At 45.4% G+C, this 21,371-nt stretch overlaps 1 protein-coding gene across 4 annotated transcripts in view; it reads right to left on the bottom strand.

Annotated features, from left to right (window-relative positions):
* The window catches only part of LOC134087065 (inactive dipeptidyl peptidase 10), a 47,635-nt gene that overhangs the window by 19,965 nt on the left and 6,299 nt on the right, over positions 1-21,371 (bottom strand). For 2 of the 4 annotated variants that reach the window (XM_062540270.1, XM_062540271.1), the window contains exons 2-5: positions 16,451-16,565; positions 15,522-15,617; positions 14,986-15,080; positions 14,048-14,119 (exon numbers count right to left, since the gene is read on the bottom strand). In XM_062540270.1, coding sequence (XP_062396254.1) covers positions 14,048-14,119; positions 14,986-15,080; positions 15,522-15,617; positions 16,451-16,565 — 378 coding nt within the window. Of the gene's footprint in view, positions 1-14,047; positions 14,164-14,985; positions 15,082-15,521; positions 15,618-16,450; positions 16,566-21,371 lie in introns of those variants that run through there. The other 2 variants (XM_062540272.1, XM_062540273.1) reach the window with 2 other exon arrangements.

The raw sequence follows: 21,371 nt of genomic DNA, 5'->3' as shown, positions 1-21,371 counted from the left end.
GTGTCATGCATATTAATTCCTGGGCGGATCAGCTGAAAATGGGTGTAACGCGCAAGAACAGGGGAGGAGAGGTGCTAATAGCAATTGATTAAGTATTCCGCCATATGTATGAAAACAGCGCACGTCTATTTTGCGTTGAAAAACTTCCGCCTTCTGAAAGCAGGTGTAATCCAAATTGCGGTTAAATGCGTCTATTAGAAAAACTTTTAGAGTCAGCTGAATCAATATTCAGAGCATCAGTTTTCTTCATTAGGCTATACTATGTCAAAAGCAACCTTAACTTTTGTTTGCCTCTCTAAAATCGTATTTTCTCTTTCACGACATAGCCTTAGACTTCCCAATCTGTTAGACAGGCATTACTGTAGCCTAAGTCATATCCTTATAGTCTACCTGCAGTAAATAGTTCACAAGTATTTTTTTGAGTGGATTAGTAGAACTTCTAGGCCTACTCTGTCTGTCGCTGCTTGTTGACGTCTCTTTGTATCATGTATGATCGCTAAACTTTGATTCTTTTTAATATTGCAATATTCAACTGCGCTTGTCGTTCAGCTCTGCACACGCAACTAGCGTTGTAGAGGGGGCGGGAACGGGCGGGAATGACCGCAGTTAACGTAATGAAGTGACAGCTTAGTAAATTCCAGGCAATATACTGTAGCAAAGCACAGCGTTCGCATTCTGCGTATACAAAAACTCGCTGTTAGCGCTGTGTTAGTACATCTGGCCCACAGTGCTCTCTCAAGCGATAGTCATGAACATATGGCATATGACATGTGCCAGTTTCACACTGCAATAACATACACCTACAGTATACCGCCTCATGGAACAGTGTGGTATAAAAGCCATAGAACCAACTGATGCAGATCAGAGCTGGCTGGTGGGATCATGAAACAAAGCCATCTCAGCCTGACTATTACACACACTTATAGGGGGCTTCTGAAGTGATTAGCACCAAACTGTTTGATTCCACATGGCGGGGGGTCGTATTCTGAGATGAAGTCCCTTGCAGTTATGCCCTTTGAGGGGATTGAGAGGAGAGAGAGAGAGAGAGAGAGAGAGAGAGAGAGATGAGATTACATCAGAGGAAGTGAGGTCGCCCTGCAGGATGGGCAGGGAGAGAAGCCTTGCATTAGTGTGATAATTAGCACTGATACCTCTGACACCCTGCCGAACAAAAAGGATTCTCTGTGCCAAAGCAGCCTCCAGCCCAGGGCTGTAGGCTACAGTGCGAGCAGGTCGTCGCAAATGCGACTAAAGATATATCGGTAACACTTTACTTGACGGGTTCAGCTGTCATGAACTGCACATGAAGCACTCATGACTGTTTCATGAAACATGACTCAACATTCATACCAACCCTTTCATGAATGTGGAAGACAAAACGTCAAAAACTTGTCAAAATAAAAGTTTAACAATCGCAAAACAGCATTGCTGTCTTTTTTGTTTTAGCCAACCTGATCATGTCACATCTTAGTCAACGGGGAAGTCCAGGAGAATTTAGTTTTTTGTTTGTCTGTTTGTTTATTTTATGATAGTAACCTCTGAAGAATGCATAATTGTCTACACCAATGACTGTATAGATATATAAAACAGGAATGTCCAACCATTCAGAGATCCACATATGGTCAGAAGTTCACTTCCCAGTATGATGAATACTTCACAACTCGTATAGTAAAGTGACATTTGAAGTAGACTTCAGTTTTCGTCGTTTTGTCTTCCACATTCATGAAAGTGTTGGTATGAATGTTGAGTCATGTTTCATGAATCATTCCTGAATGCTTCATGTGCAGTTTACGAATGTGTTATGAATGAACCCGTCAAGTAAAGTGTTACCGATATATCAATGCGAGTAGAAAATATAAATTGGGTGCACACGTGCGAGTAGGCTACTGATTTCAACCCTTTCATTCGCATTTTGCTCCAAAAATGAATCCACACCAAGTGGATCAAAGTATAGTAGGCCTACAATATTCGCGCATCTGTAGCCTATACAAATTTTAGAGTTGACAACTCTTACGCACCTGGCTGGACACTCATCAACCTCGCGCTCTCACACACACGCAAGAAATGTTAGGCTACTCCAAATCCATTCTTCTTTAAAATAGTAGGCTATCCTACTGATTCTGTTGTCTAAATAATTTAACCACGATTTGGTGTAGGCTAGGCCTACACCCGCTTTAAAAAGGCGGAACATTTTCATCGCAAATGTGCGCTGAATCATAAAGCCACTCTGCGTCTTTTTATGTAGCCTAGGATATATATATTCACATTAAATCCATTCCACTAACGTTATCAGGAGAATACCGTTATGTTTTATTTTGAGCACTGGTTGTCACTCATTGGATATAACAGACATACCAAACTCCAAGACAAGTCATGGTAGAGTAATTAAGCACCCAGCCAATTAAACATGACCAAGGAAAAAGTGAACGGGACAACTCACAATGCCATGCCACCTTAGGCTACCTAAATCATAGAAGTTAACATTGCTGGACACTCATCTTTTCTATTTCACCAAAAATATTTGTCTTTACCTTTGTTAGTTTTTTGAACATTCATGTTATTTAATGAAAACATGTATCCTTAAACTATGCGTGACTACTTTCCTAAAACCGAATGAAAGTTAATTTAAGTACTTCTTAAAGTGACAGGCACTGAACTAGAAATGCAATTCCAAGGAATTACCAGTGCATGAAAATGCAAAAAAAGATAGATAATGTAGATATGGTTACTAAGGTGTAGCTAGGGTAAACATGGTGGTTGCATAGTTTACAGAGAGTTCATAGTGTGAAGGTAGACTGTTTAAAGCTGAAACATTCCAGTTCTAACTTAACTAATGATTTCTATTCATGTTAAAATGTTGATTAGCTAACTTAGCTAATGATTTCTAGCAGTTGTGCTAAAAATGCTAATTATGCTAGCAATGCTAACTTTACTAACAATGCTAACCAGGTTGATTAGCTAACTTAGTTGATGATTTTTTGCAGTTATGCTAAAAATGCTAGCTATGGTAACAATGCTAACCATGCTAACTAGATAACTTGCTAGTGAGGACTTTTATTTTGAAACATTTGTTGCTAGGGTATCCATGGTGGCCACTATCAGGAATAAAGAAGTTACTGTAGTAAAATCATGTTGGTTGCTATGGAAACGGTCATAAACGCTTAATTTTAATGGTTGCTATGTTGGTTGCTAGGTACATGGAGGTTTCATGTAGTTGACTGGAGGCATAGTTGATGATAACTGACAGTTGGAATGGTTGAACAGTTAAATAGTTGAGTAGTTTCAATGGTTAAATGATTTAATAGTGTATTATTGCAGTGAGGACTTTTATTTTGAAACAGTTGTGGACAGAGGAAACAGTTTAACAGGATATGTGTAGTCTTCAGAGATTGTATGCTTAAAGCCTGAGAGAAACTGACAGTTGGTGCCCAGGTGGCTGACCAGCTGGGGTAACATTCTAATTGCTGCCGTGATGTCATAATGAGCAATGTTAAGTCTATGGGGGAAATTATAATAGTTTTTAACTAATAGTTTAAAAAGTATAAAAGTTACAAAGTTGAAAAATACAAAGCCCACATCGCGTAAGTAAGACCTACGCGACATAGTTTGAATGGAGTTTCTACGTTAAGCGGTTGAAGCTGCATTAAGTGCGTAAGAAGAAGAAGAATAACTAGAAATGCAATTCCAAGGAATTACCAGTGCATGAAAATGAAAAAAATTATAGATAGATGATGTAGATATGGCTACTAAGGTGTAGCTAGGGTAAAAATGGTGATTGCATAGTTTAAAGAGAGTTGATGTGTGAAGGTAGACAGTTTAAAGCTTAAACATTCCAGTTGTAACTTAACTAATGATTTCTAAAAGGTATGTTAAAATGTTAACTATGTTAACAATGATAACCAGGTTGATTGGTTTACTTAGCTAATGATTTCTAACAGTTATGGTAAAAATGCTAACAATGCTAACTATGTTAACAATGCTAACCAGGTTGATCAGCTAACTTAACTAATGATTTCTAACAGAAATGTTTAAAATGCTAACAATGTTAGCAATGCTAACTATGTTAACTATGCTAACAATGCTAACCAGGTTGATTAGCTAACTTAGCTAATCCTTTTTAGCAGTTATGCTAAAAATGTTAACTATGCTAACCATGCTAACTAGCTAACTTGCTACTGAGGACTTTTATTTTGAAACATTTGTTAATAGGGTATCCATGGCTGCCACTATCAGGAATAAAGAAGTTACTGTAGTAAAATCATGTTGGTTGCTATGGAAACGGTCATAAACGCCTAATTTTAATGGTTGCTATGTTGGTTGCTAGGTACATGGAGGTCTCATGTAGTTGACTGGAGGCATAGTTGATGATAACTGACAGTGGGAATGGTTGAACAGTTAAATAGATGAGTAGTTTCAATGGTTAAATGATTTAATAGTGTATTATTGCAGTGAGGACTTTTATTTTGAAACAGTTGTGGACAGAGGAAACAGTTTAACAGGTATATGTAGTCTTCACAGGGAATGTATGCTTAAAGCCTGAGAGAGAGAGAGAGCTGCTGCAGCTGGCCTGGCCACCTGGCAGAAGATTCTAATTGCCCTATTATGATGTCATAATCACAATGTTAAGTCTATGGGGAAATGTTTAATAGTTTTTAATTTCTAGTTTAAAAAGTATAAAAGTTACAAAGTTGAAAAATACATAGCACGGGTGTCCTAAGCAAGACCTACGCGTCAAAGTTTGAATGAAGTTTCTACGTCAAACGGTTGGAGCTGCATTAAAAGCGTTAGAAGAAGAAGAATAAGAAGAAGCCTAGGAAGAACAGTACAGTGCATTTTCATGCACTGTAATAAAATGCCTAGGAAGAACAGTACAGTGCATTTTCATGCACTGTAATTAGACCTACACACCACCCCTGTAATATCATTAAAGACCAGTGTAATCAATATGAAGTAATCAAATTACTGAATATTTTAAGCTATACATGTAAGTAATTATGCAGATCCTGACATGCTAAATTGTTACCAAATGTACACAAATTCTAAATTCAAAACATGAAATAGAAACAAGACAAGCCATTTTCTATGTGTGTGGAGGGTTTGAGCAGAGACTAGGATTGCCACTGCTGTGAATGATCTGTATCCTGCTTAAGGCAATAAGGTTTTCAAGGAAATTTCATAGTGCTCCTAAAACGTTTCCTGTGCTCCTAAATTTCTTTCATTTAGGAGCACTTGTACAGCCCTGCTCCAGCCGCAAGCGCAAATCCAACCACTGGATTAACACGCTGAAAGGGGGCTTTCAATCAATACAAGAATCCCAAATGCCTTCACGTCAACGTATGTGTGTGTGTGTGTGTGTGTGTGTGTGTGTGTGTGTGTGTGTGTGTGTGTGTGTGTGTGCATGCATGTGTGTGCTTGTGTGTGTGTGTGTGTGTGTGTGTGTGTGTGTGTGTGTGTGTGTGCATGCATGTGTGTGCATGTGTGTATGTCTGTGTGTGTGTGTGTGTGTGTGTGTGTGTGTGTGCGCGCGCGCCTGCAGCTGCATGCTTGTCAATACATTTGTGTGTGTGTGTGTGTGAGCAGGTCAGTGAGACTGTGTAATGATGTGTGTATGTTGGCCAGGGCCTGTATGTGTGTGTGTGTGTGTTGTATGTGTGTTATGGGGGTGTTTCACAGGGATGTAGTACACATGCTATAGTAAATCAAAGGATGCTGTCCCATGGGAGATATCAGTTAAAGCCCTAATGATTTTTCAGGAACCAAATAAAAATCGATTAGCGGTGCGTTCCTCCACACACACACACACACACACACACACACACACACACACACACACACACACACACACACACACACACACACACACACACACACACACACACACACACACACACATTCCTGCAGTGGCGGAGTAGGAGTGCCGCTGTGCTGCTAAGAGACAAAGGCTCTTAGACAGGAGAGCGGCTCCATAATGGCATTGGATGCTACTTCCTCTGTGGCATTCTAAAGCAGGGAAATTTTATTTAGACTTCGCCCCTTTCTTGTTTTGAAAAGAGGATTGACACTACATTTAACCTCAGATTAGGGACTGACATAAATAATAAGAAAAAGTACAAAATCAAACTTGAAGAGCAAAATGCAATGAATACGAGTAAACCACTGCTTTCTTTGACAATAGATGGACAAAGTGCATGTCAGGTGTGTTGGGTTGTTAGAAGTGTACTTCTTGAAGATAGAGAGGAACGCTGCTGCTGTAGTAGTACTTGGTAAGTCATTCCACCATTGGAGAATTACAGATGAAAATAGTCAGGGTTACCGTGTGAGTAAGGGTAGCAATGCCAAACGACATTTATTGGAGGAACACAGTGGCCTTATAAGAAAGCAGTCATCACTTTGGAAGCAAGCATTAGTGACATGAATTTTATGCAGGCGGCTATGGATAGCCAGTGGAGCTCAGTGCATGGATAACATGCAACCTTTTCGGTTGATTCAAAATGGTCTGTGCCAAAAGCTGGGTGGCATTGGGTTAGGCACTGATTGTTCTAGTAGCTCGACCATGCAACAGAGGCAACATGGTCAGAGAAGGTTAGCTGGCCATCAGTCAACCATGACACAACACCAAAGTTTCTTGCAGCCTTGGTAAAAGAAAGAGGAGTCCATTTTTATGTTGATCTTATGATGCATGATTTATCTGGCTGGGAAGACCAGCCTTTCAGTCTTAGACAGGTTTTTTTGGAGCTGGTGTTCCTTCACCCAAGTGAACGTGTCAGAGAGACAATCCAAGATCCATGTTGAGTCAGGCAGGTAAGACAAACATTTTCAACGGGCCACGCTCACCTGAGACAGGTGACATCCGTGCGGTTATTTAAGGGTACAGATCCCGAGGCACAGTCCTCTTACAGATTTTTTTATTGCTTTGACCTGGTTGAAGAAACTGGTGACCTCTCAGTCTTCATCATCACTCTCTCAGCAGACCAAAAGACACCTCTTGCAAATGAGTTAACCCATTGTCATTGTTTTGACACACTTCCCGCACCCTTTTGCAGTTAACGCAGATGTCATTCAAGCAGTCCAAACTCCATTGCTTTAGCTGTGGTAACCAAACAGAAACTATATGTTCCCATCTCTTAGAAACTTCTTACCCAGTATGAAATCACTGACGCACCTGTTTGACACTGCTTCACAAAACTTTTCAATTTGCAATCAGTCTGCAGGCTTGAGAGTGAGAGAGTGAGAGTGAGAGTAAGAATTGACTAGAAGAGATTTTTTTCTTTACAGTATTGTACAGAATTTGTATTTTTATTTTCCTTATGTCTTACACAGTAAAGGATTTTACTGGATTTTTTTCTTTCATACTATATATGTGGTTTCTGTTGGAATATTTCATTTCTTAGCCACAATCTCAAAAAAAAAAAAAAAAAAAGAATGAATACTGCATTCAATAAAATTTGAAAAATCATTGTATATGATTCTGGATCTATTTTTTGCAAGAAAGCAAATTGGCACTGATATGTAAGCTGCTGACCAGTAATGCAGCACTGATTCACATTGAGAGCTGAATTTTGTATTATGATGCCCCTTGTCTAATGACTGATTGGAAGCGTTTATGCACTTGTGTGCAAGTTGTGTTGTTTGAGGGCAAAATTTGCTTTTGGTCCATATTTTAAATGTTTTGGAGGAGTTTTTAGCAGGCAAAATGAGTCATTTTGACCATTGGTGCCACTGTTTAGGCCTTTGCGTTAAGAGTTTTGAAACATGTTTTTTTGAGTCGACTACTGCGTCAAAGCAATAAAAAAACTGTATTTAAGGTTCGGCACTAAAAAAGTGGAGAGCAAATTTGAGAGCGTTTTAACAGGCTGTGGCAGACGGGCGGGCATGAGAGAAATGATACGAGAGGCAGCGGTGTCATCGGCACTCTGTTTAAGTAGCTCTTTAAGGTTTGTCAACAGAGCCAGAACTCCTCTGGCTAATAACTCATCATTAGAGAGAGAGAGAACAGAGAGATGTTTATGGATATGTAAATCTCTGTGTATGTGTGTATGTGTGTGAGTGTGTGTGTGTGTGTGTGTGTGTGTGTGTGTGTGTGTGTGTGTGTGTGTGTGTGGTGTGTGTGTGTGTGTGTGTGTATGTGTGTGTGTGTGTGTGTGTGTGTGTGTGTGTGTGTGTGTGTGTGTGTGTGTGTCTGTGTTTTCTTGAACTGTGTTTGCCTGTAAGGGAGTGGGGATCTGAATGGAAGCTTTGCAGTCTCTGGTTAACTGTACGTGCAAGTGTGTGTATTTGTATGAATGTGCATACGCCTGCATATTGATGTGTGTGTGTGTGTGTGTGTGTGTGTGTGTATGTGTGTGTATGGTGGGGTGGGTGGGGGGTGTTGTAACACAGTACCTCCCTGTGCATGAGTCATAAATCCTTCCCCCTTGCTCCTGTCAGGGAGCGCAGCTTGTCTCCAGCTTCCGTCGTAACGGTTTGGAGGGGAAAAAAGCAGCGCGTGGCGCTCCTGTAAACAGAGCGGGGGAGACGGCTGGGCGAATGGAAGACGGGCCAACGGGAGGCCCTGCATCAAAGTGACTGCGATCCCATTCCGTCGGCCTGTAATGATGCACTCGATAATACAATATTGAACTACACACTCCTGGCCCCTGCAATGATGCTCTCCCCTCTCATCTATTCTCATTGCTCAACGTGCGTACGTGCATACATTCATTCACACACACACACACACACACACACACACACACACACACACACACACACACACACACACACTTTATTCTCATTGCTGAACGTGCATACATTCATTCACACACACACACACACACACACACACACACACATACACATTTCACTAACCGCCAATATTACCTCCCACCGCCCCACGGTCCTCAGTTGCAGCGTCAACACTATTTCCATAGCCTCCTCCTGCTCATAACACTGTGGCTACAAATGAACCTGAAGGAAGTCTGCATACCACAGCCTTTAATCCTCTCAAGGAATTCACAGAACCCAGCTTTAGTATAGTACAACTCACCAGAGAGAGGGAAGGGAGAGACAGAGGAATGTGTGTTTGTGTGTGTGTGTGTGTGTGTGTGTGTGGGGGGGGGGGGTCTGTTTCTCTGAAATCTGGGGAGACAGAAAAGTGTGTGTGTGTGTGTGTGTGTGTGTGTTTGCGCATATGAGCATGTGTGTGGGTGTGTGTGTGTATGTGTGTGTGTGTGTGTGTGTGTGTGTGTGTGTGCGCGCGCATCCGAGTGTGTGTGCGGGTATGTTTGTTTACCCTTAATGTGTTTAGTAGACACTTTTATCTAGAGCAACTTGCAAAACAGATAAAAAGCAATGAACAAATAAAACGATAAGCATTATGAAAATGAAATTCATTAATGTGCTTCTGTGTGTGTGTGTGTGTGTGTGTGTGTGTGTGTGTGCTTGTTTATCTGGTGTTCGCCGGGTTATTAAAGTCTTAAGCCATCCACCGTGGAGCGTTAGGCTGGAGCTGGGCATTTTCACGGTGGCTGTTGATGAGAGAAGCATTACTGCAGGAAGGACACGTTCCTAACGCTCATTGTGTCTGACACGTCCCTCTGCCTGTGCAAATGAGAATGGAGGTTTGAGCAAAATAAAGAAAGAGAGAGGGGGGGAGGGGGGAGGAGGGGAGAGAGGGATAAAGAAAGAGAGAGTAAGAAGTAGAGAAAGTGAGAGGGAGAGAATGAGAGAGATGGAGAGAATGAGAGACAGAGAAAGAGAGAGAGAAAGAGAGAGAGGGAGAGAATGAGAGAGAGAGAGAGAGAGGGATAAAGAGAGGCGTTCTGCGTGGCGCTGGCCTTAAAGGAGACTGTGTTCCTGCAGCTCTGTCCGCACTGCTCTTTAAGTGCCGCTCAACCCCAGGCTGCACACGATCAGGCTTTTCAATTTTACACATGCACCGCCTATCCCTTTCATTCCATCACTGCTCCTCTCCTCTCCCCACCGCACCGCTCCTCTCCCCTCCTCTCTTCTCTTCTCCCCTCTTCTCCCCTCTCCTCTCCTCTCATCTCCACTCCTGTCTACTCTCCTATCCTCTTCACTCCGCGCTTCTGTCCTCTCATCTCCTCTCCTCTCCTCTCTACTCCATCTCTCTCTCCCTCTATCTCTACACACCACTCCTCTCCTCTGCACTCCTCAGACCACTCTATCTCTCTCTTCTCTCTCTCTCTCCCCCTCTCTTGTACAGTTTCTTCTGCCTGTATGTATCTGTGTCCTCAGCTCCCTTCTCCCCCGTTCATGCCGTGCTATGATTGATTTTGATAGGCCAGGGTGATCTGGGTGATCTGAGGCCGACTGAAGATATCACATCATTTTTTATCCCCTCTCTCTGTACTGCCACAACCCCCACCCCTGCCATCGCCCCTCTCTCTATCTCTCTCTCTCTCTCTCTCTCTCTCTCCTTTTTCTTCGCCTTCTCAATCCTTGCCACACTCTCTCAGATCCTCTCCTTCAATAACACTCCCTGTGCTCACTGCAAACTGCAGGAGTCAGCAGAAATTCCTTGGAGATAAAGGAGTAGAAAAAAGCGAAGGAGCAAAAGAGAAAGAGTGAAAGAGGGCTGGGGGTGGACCTGCGCATGCTTATAGATTCAAGCACACATAGTCAGACACATAAACGCACACATAGATTAGGAGTGTGGAGAATGGCACAGCTTAAAACACCTCTTTTCACATGGAGCACGGCCACTCACTAACGCCAGCTGCATACAGATGACATGGGGGAACTGAGCACAGAGAAAGCATGAGAACTGAGACACACACACACACACACACACACACACACACAAACACTCTCTCTCTTACACACACACACACACACACACACACATACAGTACTGTATATAATCCCTCAACATTCTGCTTTGAGCATCAAGCTCTATCAACAGGATGTTGAGAACTGTTGACATGCTGTGTGCACTGATGATAAGTCAAAACACACATCCCATATGATTTATTTAATTAAAAGATCTGCAAATCTACACAAAAAAGACGAGGAGGAGCCTGAATGTGTTTATGTGTGTGCTTGTGCTTGTGCTTGTGCTTGTGCTTGTGCTTGTGCTTGTGCTATTGCGTGTGGGTGTAGGTGTAACAGAGACTCAGACAGAAAGAGAGATATATAGAGAGAGAGATACAGAGAATGTAGAAGACCGAGATAATTCTTATTTGAATAAAAAGAAAAATGAGTGCCAGCCGACACATTAAGGGCGTATTCACACCAGGAAGGTCCGTTAGTTCACTTATTTGGTCCGGACCAATTTTTTTTTCTTTTTTTCTTTTTTAGTGCGGTTCGCTTTCACACCGTGATTAATTGCAACCGGACCAGAATTTATAAACAAAAGCACATGTGCTAAGGTCGTTCAACCATTGGCTGGTAAACGTGTAGGTGGGGTGAAGAATAGGAAGCCAAAGTCAAAGTTGGCCCACGTAAATACTATGTTTGCGTACTGTACTCGTTATTATCCTAGCAATATAGTTTATACAGTTACAGCTTTGCAGAAGTGCTTGAGCGTCAAGACCGTTTGATGCAAGTTTAACAATATCATGCTCGTAATTTTGCAACAACGAAGACGTGCAACAAAACAGCTGAGAAGAGCTCTCTTGTGTGTCCAACATGCTAACAGCAGGCCTACGGAAGACGGAACGGTAGGAGATGCAAAATCAAATTATTGTTGGCAAAAAAGCGTTAGCCCACTGCTGCTTACAGCTGTTGTGCGTCACGGAGCTATCCTACATTTCCCATAATGCGCAAAAACTACGGGAGCTCGTCAAATCCAAAAAAGGTAGATTTCTGTAACTGGGTCGGATCGAGGTCGGTCTGCTTTCACACCATAAACGAACCGCACCAGGGTTTGATAGGAACCGCTCCGAGACCACCTCCTCGGCTGGGTCTCGGTCCGCTTGTTTGGTCCGCACTAGAGTTCGAGTGATTGTATTCACACCAGTCAAAAAGGTCCGAACCAAGCAAGAAACGAACTTGAGTTCGTTTTAATCGAACTAAACAAGGCAGGTGTGAATACCCCCTAAGAGTACAGAGGCAGAGGAATGCAGAGGAGACGCAGAAGACGCTAAACATGAGAAACTGGGATGATGGGATTGCACACCCAGACCGTCTTCTTACAAAGCGCAGAGAGGATTTGGATCATTATCATCAGAGCACCCACACACATGCTTCAGAAGCACCATTCACTGCAATGTCTCAGCCATCAGTGTAACCATGAGACACATTCAGTCCCCAACAATCTTTCTCTCAGTGGGTCAAATATGTGAGTGAGTGGATGGGCAGACACTAAATGTAAAGTCAGTCATAACACCATGCTCCTATTACACAGATAGATATTTCAATGCGCTTGGTGTCGTGGAACTGTGAGTGTCTCCACTGACTGACTGTATAGGATGCCTCTTCATCCATATTTCATGCATCAGAAGAACCCTGACTGGCCCACCTGAAAGATGCTCACAAAAGGCTTAAATATGCCTTAAACGTCAAATTAAATACCAATGAGAACTGTAGGTGAGTATTGCACCATACATCAGTGTGCAGTGCTGAAATGGAATGCTGCACCCACGGAACATGGCGAAGCCTGACTGTGACGGACTGGAGTAATATATCAGAGGGCTGCTTAATAAGGCTGAACTGATCCCAAGGATCTCTCCGCTCATTCGCCGTCTCCCTGCAAGTCCCCATTACTGTTGCATTAGACTTCTACTCCCTCCCTCAGGACGCAGCCGAATCTATTACGCATGCAGCTATTTGCACAGGCAGAGGGTCAGGCTAGGGATAAGCCCTCGATAAAACACACTGTGAAACAACAGAAAGTAAGCGAGAGACAGAGAGAGACAGAGAGGGAGAGAAAAGAGAGAGAGCAAGAGAGAGAGACAGAGACAGAGAGAGCGAAAGAGACAGAGACAGAAGCCTCTATTATTACTTTGTGTCTGTGATGGCCATGACACTCTGGTCCTTAGACCACCTGGAAGTGACCCATTGTGCAGGGGCTCCACATTCTCTCGCTCCGTCCCTCAACGCCACTTCCTCCCTGAGCCACTCTCTCAGCCTGTCACACTCTCTCAGTCTCTTTTACTTTGTCTTTTTCTCCACAACTTTCACTCTATGTCAGTCCCTCTTGCCATTCTTCTCTATGAATCTCTCTCTCTCCTTCTCTCTCTCTCTCACTCTCTCTTTCACCGTCTCTTTATTTCAGCCTCATTAAAATGCTGTGCAGACATGTTAGCTTCATTCCCACTGCCTCATATTCCCCATGCAAACTCCTACATATCTTCTCCACCTCCTCTCTCCACCTATTTGTTCTACATCAAACCGATCAGGCCCCCACCCCCATCCACCCCCACCCAGCCAAGCTCTCAGCCCCCACCACATCCATCCACTCCCTATGAATATTAAATATGTGCACGACTCCGACTGATCTCGCTCAGAAGCTCCACGCTAAAGCACGTGGCGTCACTCAGGCGTACCGCAGAGGCTGCGGCAGTGTTTACGTCAGGCGAGACTACGGTCCCCTCGTTGGCTGTTCCACCTCATCCTGGGACGGTTAAAGAGCCCTGCCGCCTCTGTGCACCCCCCCCCCCCCCCATCATCGCAGCGCTATCTGAGCACCACCAGACTCACTTAGCCGCAGGAGGAGAGCAGCATGGAGCAGAGCGAAGAGGAGCGGAGCGCCCCGACTCCCTCCCTGATCCCTTGGCTGGTGTCCCGCGGTGTGCGTGAGGGGGCGTTCGTGCTTCAATTGAATTAACACCAGTGCAATGTGGAATAGAGGGGCACTGTGTTTTAATCTAGTTGGCAGAATAAAAGACTTTCATCAGGGCTGGCATATAAATAGACTCCATGCAACAATGTGGTGACTTCAAAGACGCTGAGGACAATATCAGAGTTTGTTTTGCAAAGTACACATAAATGTGAGATCATAAAAACTCTCTATTCCCAAGGGGATGACATAGAGCACTAAATTGAGATTTGGGAGAGGGGTATGGGTATGCTTCTTTGGTTGTGTCGGCGGTTGAATGCTACTCACCGGACGGATGTTATATGCCAGCAGAATGAACCTCTTATCTGCAGACACATTGAACTTCATTCCTTCAGGATTCTGAGATAAAGACAACAACAAGTGTGTGAACGCTTTGATGTTTCATTGTTCCTCCACACCCACATACAGTCAAGCAGAAACCCAGCAGAACAGTGCAACAGCGTCTTCTCTCATTCTAATCTATCTCAGGTCTCTTGGGATTAAACAGTAGGGGGGAGATGAGTGACGGAGGTGTGACAGTTCAGTCTGGTGCCTGGGCATTTTTATACGGATACAATGATACAACAGCACGTGACAATAAAGGTAAGCAGCTGTGAGTGTGCGAGGCAAGCCCCCGGATTCCTCCGTCTTTTTTGGAGAGAACAGGAACGCTCGTGCTGGTGCTCCTGCTCGGTTTCCAGGCGATGACCCACATATAGCTTTCCGAGTGACAGCCGTGCGCCATTCAAAGATGAACCCCTGTTCGGGGAATCTCTTTGAAGCCATATGCTACCGGGGCGAACGGGAACAGCAGCAGGTCACGTGTGGCAGCATTGGTGGTGGCAGTGATGGTGGTGGTGGTGTGGTTGGCCAATGAGGAGAGAAGAGAAAGGAAATGAGGAAGGGAGGGGGATGAAAGAAAGACATGAAGTCATGAAGTCTGTACTCTCTATCTTTCTCTCTCTGTCTGTCTTTCTTTCTTTCTCGCTCTTTCTGTCTCTCTTTTCTCACTCCTTGCCGTGGATGATCCCCTCTTTTTATCCACAGTGTTTAACAAGCACTCCATATTCTCCCTGCAGCTCGGGGCAGGACGCTATTGACCGGTCCATTTGTCCAGCTGACGGCCAGTATGACAAAATCAATACACACCAGTGCTGCTGCCCCAATCTTCTTACCCATCTTCAGGAGAACCACAGAAGCCCCATGTTATGTGCCACTGTACTCACAAGCGTGCTGTTGTCCAGTAGGGTGGATGTGAGGTTGGACTGCAGGCCGTAGGTCAACACCTGACCCTCCCTGGTTCGCAGAACCACCTCGTTCTCTGTAATGGATGGCAAAGGTCAATGGGTGTCACCTACAGAGGTCAGATTCTATTTGCTGTGTAAGCCTTTTCTTATGAGTTACCGAACTGAAGAAAGAAAATCCTTCTGCTGTGAGGAAGTGTGATTTATATGCAAATGTTAAAATGTATCTGTCCTGTATATAAAATGTATTTACGTCTGGCAAAACATGGTTTGCCTCAAAGATCTAATATGGATAATAAACTGCCTATTGTATGAAGAACCCATCCATAAGTATCTAGAATACAGAGTAAAGAGTGCCAAGTAAGGGCTTTTCCAAGAGTCAGCCATTATCATTCACCCCAAACAAATTAGGGGCAGTAGAGGGGTTGCCAAATCAGACGATAATGGCTTGGCTTGATTGTCGCACAAATTGGTGTCGGCCATTGATCAAGACACTGCACACTCCTCGGAACACTGACCGTTCAGCCAGCTCACGCAGGGGTCATGAACTTTGAACCCACGGCTCTCAATGTCCTCCACTGTGAGGGGGGACTGCAGGAAGAGGTGAGACTCATCTGAAACGGAAATGTAAAGCACGAGAAACAAACAGATAAGCCATTTGTGCGTCCTGTACATATACATACATCATATACATCCAAAGCCCAGCTGGTGGTGTGGATTAGGTGTTATTGTTTGGCTTTGTTCAAGGCCATGCCTTTATTCCCCTTGATTCCCATGCCTTTGAATATTAAGTCTGTGGTACAGTATGTGTGTGGGGTGGTGTGTGTGTGTGTGTGTGTCTGTGTGTCTGACTGTGCTGTTTAAAAGGTTCTATGCTCTTTTGTGTACACTGAACCTGTCTCTTCTCTCGTTCACTCTCTCTCTCTTTGTCTCTCTCTCTCTTGCTGCCTCTGGTTTGCCCTCAAACAACCCCCCAGCTTCTCCTCTTGCCCTCCCAACTCTCTACTCCCTCTTCCTCTCCTCCTGTCCCCCTCTCCCTGTCTCACCGTTTCCCCCTATCCTCCATCAGCACTTCTCTGGGCTCCTACCCGCCTCCTGCATTTCAATTTCTTTCCCATCCCTCTTCAAGTGCTTTCTCTCGAGTCCAATTGTTTTCATTCCAGCCTCCCTCTAGTTCTACCTCTACCTGTCTCTCTCTTGCTCTCCCCCCCACCTCTCTCTCTCCCCCTCCCTCTCTCTATCTGTCTCTCTCTCTCTTGTGCTCCCTTTCCCTTTAATCTCTCCCTGAATACTTTCCCCCCCAACACACACACACACACACACACACACACACACACACACACACACACACACACACACACACACACACACACACACACACACACACACACACACACACACACACACACACACACGCACACACACGCACACACTCCCTCTGCCTTACCAGGGGTGAGAAGGACCACAGCGAGGAGGACCAGAGACATGACTCCCAGGATGACCACCATGGCGATGCCAATTCCCTTCCAGTTCCGTGGTGGTCCCCCTGAGCCCCCCAGGTCCTGCCCCGGACAAAAAGAGTGTGATATTCAGTCAGACATTAAAATAGACAGACAGAAACACACACACACACTTTCACAAACACACACATACACACACACACACACACACACACACACACACTTAAGCACAAGATACACCAACCCGACGGCTGGACATCTGGAGGAGTTGGATGGGGTTGGGGTGTCGGTCCGGTGTGTCCCAGTTCGTCGGAGGTGGTCGGGAGACTTTTTCCCCGTCGGGATCTCGTTTGGGAGAGTTTGAGCTTGCTCAGTCGGGGCTAGCTTCGGTGTCGGGGTGTTGCCCGTTGGGGTACTCTGATTGGTTGTGCGGGAGGTGTTGGTTGCTGCACCTCGAAATGGCTACCCCTTGGCTTGCTTTGTTTGCTAGTGTAGCACAGGCTGGTTTGGTTTGTTTTGTTTACTACAAGGTTAGTTGTCCGTGTTGGTTGCAAAACGAAATGGCTTGCTTTGTTTGCTAGTTTAGCTTGCTAGTTTTGCTACTACTTGCCTATTACTAACAAAATACTTTCTTGGCTAGTGGACATCAGACACGCGTGAAATGTGTGTGCTTTGTTTATGTGCTGCTCATGAGATTAGCCACCCTAACCCCCCTGGTGCTATCCAAGGGAGAGTTTACGCAGGCGCACAAAGTTTAATCAGTGGCAAGGTCGGTTGACGTCGCAGCAGTGTGTTTCGCAGTTTTTGTCGGCTGATCTCAGCCAACACCAGGCGACGCCAACGTCAGGAGTTGGGAGTTGGCTCGAGTCTGGGCGGTGTATCTAGGCCTTTACACACACACACACACACACACACACACACACACACACACACACACACACACACACACACGGGAGACTGAGCAGCTGAGGGAGAGTACATTAGCGCAGCTTCATTTCCTGAGCTCACAGTGGGCCCCGCTGGGGAGCCGGAGACATGTGCATCAGAGCGGGGAGCCTCCAGGGGACCGCCTGGCTCTCCCAGCCTGGACGCAAATCTGGGTGATTGAGACATCCAGACAGCAGGCGGCCGCTCCCAGAAGTAGCAAGACGAGAGCAAAGAGTGACACAGCGATGGTTTAATTGCGTGTGATTGATATCTGTTCATTTGTGCGTAATTTCCCCTGTGTTGCCACTTCATTACACCTGTAGCAGTGTTAATGGGCCATAGGTGATGATGGACGATGAAGCAGGGCCAACGTCTGTGAGAGTGACCTGAGATCCTCTATCCACCAGCCAGCCAGCTCACACTCAATCCAATCCACACAACTTCACTTTCATGCAGGAAGCAGGAAGTGAGGCGGCCCTCAGGAGAGCCATTTGGCAGTGAGCATCCTGTACCCGTCCAGGGGCGTCCACCACAGGAGAGCCTATCACTCACAAGCAACACTCAGGGCAGCATATTCATCACCATCAAGCGCCACTGCCTGGCCACTTGTGATGATGAAGTGCGTGAGAGGAAGCCACGCTCCAGGGCGATCATGGAGAGTGTGTGTAAAAAGTGCAGCCCTTCGTCAGGATCCCTCGAAGCCCTGTGCGGGGGAGAGAGGGGCCGCATTCACTGAGAGAGACCTGAGAAATGGACGTCCCCTTTCATCTTCTACCTGGGTGGCTGGAGGTGGAGGCGCGGTATGTGTGTGTGTGTGTGTGTGTGTGTGTGTGTGTGTGTGTGTGTGTGTGTGTGTGTGTGTGTGAAAGACTAAGAGAGAGAGAGAGAGAGAGAGAGAAGGAGAGAGAGAGTGTGTGTGAGTGTGAGAGAGAGAGTGTGTGTGTGTGTGTGTGTGTGTGTGTGTGGCGTAGAGAGTGGAGTGGAGGAGAGGGTGCTGGGGGAGCCATCCATCCAGCCTGCTGCCTGACAGATTGTCATTCTGCTGGGCTGACCATGCGTCACCGGCTGTCCCCGCACGACTGCCCTCCATGGGCCAGAGCCGCAGGGGAGAGTCCCTCGCAGGCGTGGGCAGCCGCTCGGCAAAGGTCCACTCCACTGGAGAACACGCGTCAGATGCGGCTTTCCACGGGCCAAATCCGTCATCATTACTGCGGCCTGCCACATGAGAGCAAGTTTAATTTCTGAAATGGGAGCACCGAGACTCTATAGATGCGTGTTTTTGTGTGTGTGTGTGATAGCTCAAAAATTCTCGAATCCCTGCTGCATGACTGAATTTCTTGAATTTCCCCTTGGGGATCAATAAAGTATCTATCTATCTATCTATCTGACTGTACATCACAGTCCTGCTGCAGCGTTATAACAAGCGTTTCCAAGACGGCAGCAGAGTAGGTGCACACAACTGAAGAGTACATTTAATAAAGTGCACTTGCTCTGATCAAAGAGCAGCGCTCAACAAAACTAACACTAGATCTTTGCTGATATCCAAATATGCCTGTGGTTTATCTTAACCCAAAAAAAAGATTAAATCTTGCCTTCATTTTCCAGTTCATTAAAAGAAACTGCAGATCTAAGACAAGCTTGTTAAAAAAAAAGTTAAAAAAAAGTTAACGGCCGTTGCAGTGGTTACTGCAGAGCAGAAAAGGAGTACTTCTACGTATAGCTTGTCTGGTTGCCAAATTGGGTGGCGGCCAAGGTCTTATCTTTCATAGATCTCCTTGGCCCAGGCTTCATAACATGCTCAAATTAAAATCGCTGTCATTGCCACGTCAGTGGAGACATCCAAAACACAATGTTTCTCTCATCCCACACTCCCAAACCCAGAGTGAGAGAGAGAGAAAGAGAGCGAGCAGCCAACTCTCCCCATCAGTGACAGTGCTCCATTTTATGGCGTCTTATCTCACAGTTTTGTCTCCTCAGGACTTAAAAACAGCATCACTTTAAGCACTCCGCCATCTCTCTCGTCTACAAGTGGCCTAGGTATTAGCAGAGCCAGCTGCAGCGGCGCTATAAACGCAATTAGTTCTGCTGTTGACTACACGTACAGCCTGTTTTCGTTTTTGAAGACGTTCTCTAATTAGGCTTTGTGAGCCATCAGCTGCAGAGACAGTTGGAGACAGTGCCCCATAATGGATGCCTGTACAGCACGCTGGATTGGACAATCCCCCTGAGCCAAGAAATTAGACTGCACTCCCAATTAAGTTCGCTCCGTCGTAACGGAGAGGGGGGGGGGGGGGGGGGGGGGGTGCGCCAGCGTGAAGTGAGACAGCGTTTCATCAAACTTGCAAATGAGACATCAGGGGGTTGCGAGGGGAGTTGGGAGGAGGGGGGGTGTGTAATGTTGGAGGGGACTGAGAGGGGACCTTTCTAAGCTAACTTGAGTGTGACCTGAATATATGAGAGGTGGGGCGAAACACACAACTCCTTGAACACATCACACACATACACATACACACACACACACACACACACACACACACACACACACACACACACACACACATATGCATGCACGCACACACACACACACACACACACACACACACACACACACACATGCATGCATCTATTGTCACAAGAAATAGAATCAATGTAATGCTAAGCCTTAAAGGCAAGCATATTTCTCATTAGTGGCACACACGCTCACAACAAGGTCTCGCGGCACAAGGACCTAATGAAAGTGTCAGTCAGCGAGGCGCTCCTGCATCACAAAGCTGAGAGTGGGTGCCCTCTCGCCTCGTCCAGAACAGCCCTGGCGGGGGGGGCATGTCTGCAGGTGTCAGACTTCGGCTACATGCCAGATATCATACAGACCACAGCAGTCATGCAGAACTAGAGGCCTTGCAACAACACAGAGGGGTGGGAGGTGGGGGGAGCTGAGAGCCCAAGAAGCAGTTCCACCAGGGAACAATCTATAAGAGGAAGGCCGAGGGGAAAAAAGCCCACCACGTTATTCACCGTGACATGCGTCTGGAGAGTGTCCAGGCTCTGAGAAAAATGACACTTACGTAGAACCGGCAGCCTGAACATCTCAGGTGTCCAGGCGTCCTTACTGAGAAGGCTGGAGATCATACAATGGATACTATGGCTTATGGATAACGGGATTATAAGTGTTTTATGCTATTCATGCACAATGACTTTTTATGACTGGCAAGGGCCAGTAGTAACACAGTAGCCGCCAATACACGCCTCGAGACACAAGTATAGGCACTAAATTTGCTACCAGAGCAGCGGGGGTTCTTTTTAGCATGTTCCACAAATTAGTATCGGGGGGGCCCTCCTACACACCGTCTCCTCCCTCTGTGGCTGTAAAAAAAAACACACAATAAATCATCCAGAGCCCAACTAGAGAACTAATGAACCCACTGCATGCTCGGTTGACTGTCGTTTGCATAATTTCGTTACATCTAGAGAACTAAATAACAACGTACAGTATCCAAAGGCAGTCATTTCATAGGGTTGATGTCAGCTAAAAAGGCCCTGGCAATTGAGTAGGTGTTTGGCAGAGTGACGTCAGGTGCTGCTTTGTTGATAAGCACACCCGCCCGCTGTCAGAAAGGTTTACGATGTTGTGATTAAATGACTGACTACTATTGATCTTGTGACACAATTGCAGATTAAGGTATATTTCATTGCTAAATTTGCAGTCTTGCCAATTTGTCTCGGTGGCTGAGAAATGGAGGTCATTAGGCGAGTCACAGTTCGAAACTCGATTTGCTAGAGGGGTTATTTGCTGACCTGTGTTGGTTCCATGTCATGAAGTGAAGGCTTAGTTTGACAGGGGTGTTCATGGTTAAACAGGGTTGACAAATGGAACCTGACCTGAGGAATGATCAGCTTTCTGCTTTGCTTAGGACACTCAGTCCTGCGAAAAGTAAAGCTGTAAAGATGCAAAGCAATAGAGATGTAAAGTTTAAAATGTAA

The sequence above is a fragment of the Sardina pilchardus genome, chromosome 7 (genome assembly GCF_963854185.1).
Source record: "Sardina pilchardus chromosome 7, fSarPil1.1, whole genome shotgun sequence".
Classification (NCBI taxonomy): Eukaryota; Metazoa; Chordata; class Actinopteri; order Clupeiformes; family Clupeidae; genus Sardina; species Sardina pilchardus.
Note: the sequence above shows the minus strand (reverse complement) of the source record. Positions and strands in the feature narration are given on the sequence as shown.